This window comes from Buceros rhinoceros, unplaced genomic scaffold (genome assembly GCF_000710305.1).
Source record: "Buceros rhinoceros silvestris isolate BGI_N320 unplaced genomic scaffold, ASM71030v1 scaffold29992, whole genome shotgun sequence".
Lineage (NCBI taxonomy): Eukaryota > Metazoa > Chordata > Aves > Bucerotiformes > Bucerotidae > Buceros > Buceros rhinoceros.
This window is the reverse complement of record NW_010400029.1, coordinates 30,323-34,620: the sequence shown is the minus strand read 5'-3', so window position 1 is coordinate 34,620 and position 4,298 is coordinate 30,323. Positions and strand designations below refer to the sequence as shown.

The 4,298-nt window shown below is 46.9% G+C and overlaps 1 protein-coding gene across 1 annotated transcript in view; it reads right to left on the bottom strand.

The window, feature by feature from the left end:
- Positions 1-4,298, bottom strand: part of LOC104489544 (transforming acidic coiled-coil-containing protein 2-like) — a gene marked incomplete at both ends in the record, with an annotated part of 37,602 nt that overhangs the window by 12,090 nt on the left and 21,214 nt on the right. The window contains one exon of the mRNA XM_010131716.1: positions 1,121-1,293. Coding sequence (XP_010130018.1) covers positions 1,121-1,293 — 173 coding nt within the window. The remainder of the gene's footprint in view (positions 1-1,120; positions 1,294-4,298) is intronic.

Sequence of the window (4,298 nt, the reverse complement as noted above, 5' to 3'; positions counted from 1 at the left end):
CCTGCTTTGTGCTCCTACACCTGCTTCGGGCTGGAGCCCGACCTGGCGCCTCCACTAAGATCCAGACACACAGAGAGAGAAAATGATCTGGCCCACGTCCTTGTCAGACGACTCCTGGCTGCGGATCGGGGTCTATTGTCCAGGGACCTCTACCACGGCTGCAGCAGGAAGGAGAGAGATGCTTGCTGCTCTGAGATTAAAAAGTAAACGTTTTGGAAAGGTGCCAATCATACCAACTCCACGTGAGAAGGATGTGGCAAATCCTTCTGCAGTGAATTCTCCAATCTTAAAGAAAATTCATGAAAACACTTAAAAAGGTGCCCACAGCCTGAAAATCCTACACATTTATCAGCAAGTTACTGCTGCTCCTTCTCAGTGATATTCACCCTTCTACCCCAGCTAACACTGATGATTTGGAAAGTACTCAGCCCTCCGCTGAAATCCTGCTGGCATTATCTAATTCCTGCATTGCAGCAGATCAAAACATGAGTAGCATGTGAAAACTTAGGCATTCAAGTGAAAAAAATTAATGCTTCAGACACAATGTTGCCTTTGGGATACTTCAGAAACCCAGATGATGTTCCCTTCTGCCATCCTTAAGAGCACTGACGAATACCTTAACTCTGGAACTAGTCCTATTAGTCCTGTTACTCAGTCCCATTAGGTAAATGTTAAGGCATGTAGGAGGGTGCCGTGCTGGTAACTATTAGCTGGCCTGGTTCCTTTCGGGAGGACGGTTATACAGAGCTCAGCAGCCACTGTGCAATTGCTTACAATTACATCTCCACAAACATATAGGACCACAACAGTCTCTTTAACGTTACTCTGCCTGCAGCGAGAGTTTATTAGTATGAGCGAAAAGCGAAGGGAGGTTAGGTCAAGGGTTACTACAACAGCCAGGGTCTTGTTTGTAGCCAGGCAGCAAGGTGAGAGTCGGTTCAGGGCACGGTAAGTAGTCCTGTTTCGCCAGGTTATTTTGAAGACCGCATCATCGTCATCCTCCATCAGGACAACAGATTTGGGAAGCCAGTTACACAAGAACAGAAACCAAACAAACAGCTCCAACTATCCCAGCAGCAGCGTTTTAATCCTAGTGACAGGAATAAACTTCGTTTCTTACCTTGCAGGTCCTGGAGGTGAGGGGGGTACGCTCCCAGCCAGCTGCACAGCAGCGGGAAGAAGATCTGAGATGTCTGGACCTCCAGATCCTTCTACGCTGCTTTCCCCAGGGCTCCTTTTTAAATTCTGTCCATGACCGGAAGGTTGGTCTAACTCTGAATCATGTGGAGTGCTCTAGAATGAAAAAAAAAGGACAATTTAAATAGCTACTGCTATTTTGGAGAACACACAGGCTTAAGGAGTTTTGTTCTGCACACGGACAAACAACTTCTGTTCAGGTTTTACTGCTGTGATGGGACTTGCAGGTTCCAGAGCCAAGGCATTTTCTTTCTTAACGACAGAAAAACCAAAGGAAGAGTTGAGCCATAGATAAATACTAGGACAAGAAGAGGGAGAGAAGGACGTAACAGTTGTTCTAAAGCAGCCAGGGCCTTTACTGACCCGAGGAGGGTATCACCTTCTCTTCTCCCAGGCCTGGCAAATGTGTCTTTGCTAAGCAAGTTTAACATGAGGAAGGCTGGAAACAGACGATAAATTCTGACACTCATAGTATTAGCAGTAACTTTGGAGTCAAATCAGAGACAAAGCCAATGTCAATCCAGACTCAGCACTTGAATCCAAGTCCAGATTCCTTCCCTCCCAGTTCAGCAAAGCTCAGAACGCCTCTGAACTGGAATGGAGGGCCCGATTCTTCACCGCGCTGCCTTCCCATTGTCATAGCTACCAACTGTGCTCCAGCGAGAAGGAGGGTCCTGTGCAAGTGCCAGCGGTGTGACCCATGGTGTGCCTGCAGACCCCTGGGGTTCCACAGCGTCCCTCTGCGGCTGCTTACTTGGTGGCATCTTCCTGATGAATTTTTTTGGGCAGAGGTATCTTTAGAGGGCAAAGAAGAGCTGGTAAGAGCTGCTTTGATCAGCAGCTGAGGATGTTCTTCAAGTACAACAAAAGAACCAGAGAGAAAAAATTAAGGGTAAAGCGAAAGTGACACCTGAGTGAAGAAGCTCCGTTTCTAATCCTCTTGCCCATCAAGAAATAGTGAAGGAGAAGAGAAACTGCTTCATCCGATCTCCCTCCACATACGGTCACCGTGTTTTCAATCTCAGCTGTAACTGTGGAAAGCCTGAGGCCACTTAATGTGAGGAGCCAAACCATTTGTCCCAGGGACAGGAGAACCGCTTCGGAATAACGTCAGAGGAGCGGAGCAGAGCGCACCGTTCCAACTAACCTCCTGGGGTTTTTTTACTCTCAATTTTTGGGTTTATTTTGTTCTAGAAGTAGCCAATAAACTGCAGAAAGCTGTTGTTTACAAAGCTACACTTCTCTGTGTGACCATGGTGTGCTCTAGCACCACCAAAGGCTGCTCGCCATCAGCCATGAGAGACACCCAGTGGACAAGAAAAGCCCATGTCATGAGCAGCTGGAAAGGTCAGGGCATGCTGAAAACACAAAAAGACTTCCTTTAGACTTCAGGCACATTTGATTAACTCTCATATCCTCTGCCTTTCCCCGCAGGAACCCCTTCGCTACAGCTTTCTTTGCGGAAGTCTCCTTTATCACACCGCTTTCCGCTGGGATAGACCAAGGTCTCTTGGTTTCATGACTATTAAGCACTTACCCAGCACGTGCTGACATCTGGCTTTTGGGGTATTTATCTAAGTATAGATGTTGGCACCAGAACCACAGTATATGGCAGAAGAAATTTGTTTCTTCCAGCCAGGAAAAAAAAAAAAAAAGAAAATCAGTTAGCTCACAGGGCTCTGTTTTTCTTTTGGTGCTGTGTTTTGGACATCCTTGCTTTTGATTGGCTGAGACGGTTTGCATGGAGAATTAATTTTAGCATGCATACATGTGTGCAGAGAGAAAGAGCTATGACAAAAATGCATTATGAAATTAATTATCAGGAAAAAACCCCAAGTGACCAAACCAGTGACTTCTGGGGCCACACGTGATCACGCTGGAGCACATCCATGGCCCAGTCGCCTCTTCTTGGCAGAAGAGGAACACCTTCAACTGGATGGGCACAACCCCATGGAGCATCAGTCTTCAGAGCATGCACCGGCCTTGACCCACCAGGGAGCCAGATGAGAACAACAGGGTTGGCAAACCCAGCACCAGCCACGCGAGGCAGCCACGGTGCCACGCTCTTCGTCGAAGTATCATTGCAAGAGCGACGGTAGGGTCAGTCTGGGAGGTGCGCCACAGCTGAACGCCTCACAGTAGCAGCCAGACGAAGAATAATTTTAAGGCCACTTGGAGACAAAAATGACCTCCTTTTCTTTTCCAGCAGGGCAGGGAGGGTAGGGAGAACCACACAAAGAACCTCAAGAAATGAGGCTGATTTACAAATTTGTCCAGCAGTTGGCAGGAGCAATAAGAACTATTATTTTTCCTCCTTTCTACTACTAGCACCATCTCAAATTTTCTGCAGCTAATTTGGGTGCTAGGCAGGAGGAACACCTCACAGCTCTCTTCAGAAGATGAAGGGGGGCATGTTTTGACTCCTTCTTCTAAAACCCCTGTTATCTTCCACGGTAGAGTTGTCTGGGTAGAAGTTTGCTGGATTTCACTTTTATTTTCATCTCTTTAATTCACAAGTTAACTACATAATAGAGACATTTATGTGCTGCTGTAGAAAACCAGCTCATCCCACCAAAACTGGGACGCTTCCCTATCAAACCCAGAGAAGGGCCCATGTCCCAGTGACTTTATCAGCTAATAAACCAAGTCTTAATAGCTAAACAAAAACATGCTGGCAGCAGCAGATTGACAGCCAAGAACGATCACAACAGAGCAGTTAGTTACGTGCACACCTTGAGGACTACTGCTCATATTTTTCATAGGTAGTTGGGCATGGGGGGCTGGTCGGTTCTTTCATTTAGTCGGTTGGTTTTGACTTGTTTTTGTTTTAGTTTTGTGCTTTCAGGAACCTGATGTTTAAGAAGTTACAGTTCAGCTTGCAGCTATCCCCAAGCAACAGTCACTGGTCACAGAAAAATCCGACTCTTGTTCTTCCAGTTCCGAACATGACCACATTTAATGTATATCAAAGCAATCTTTGCAACCCAGCTCCTGTTGGAGCAGAGAGGAGTCGGAATCATTGACACTTCCCTTCCCTTCCCTTCCCTTCCCTTCCCTTCCCTTCCCTTCCCTTCCCTTCCCTTCCCTTCCCTTCCCTTCCC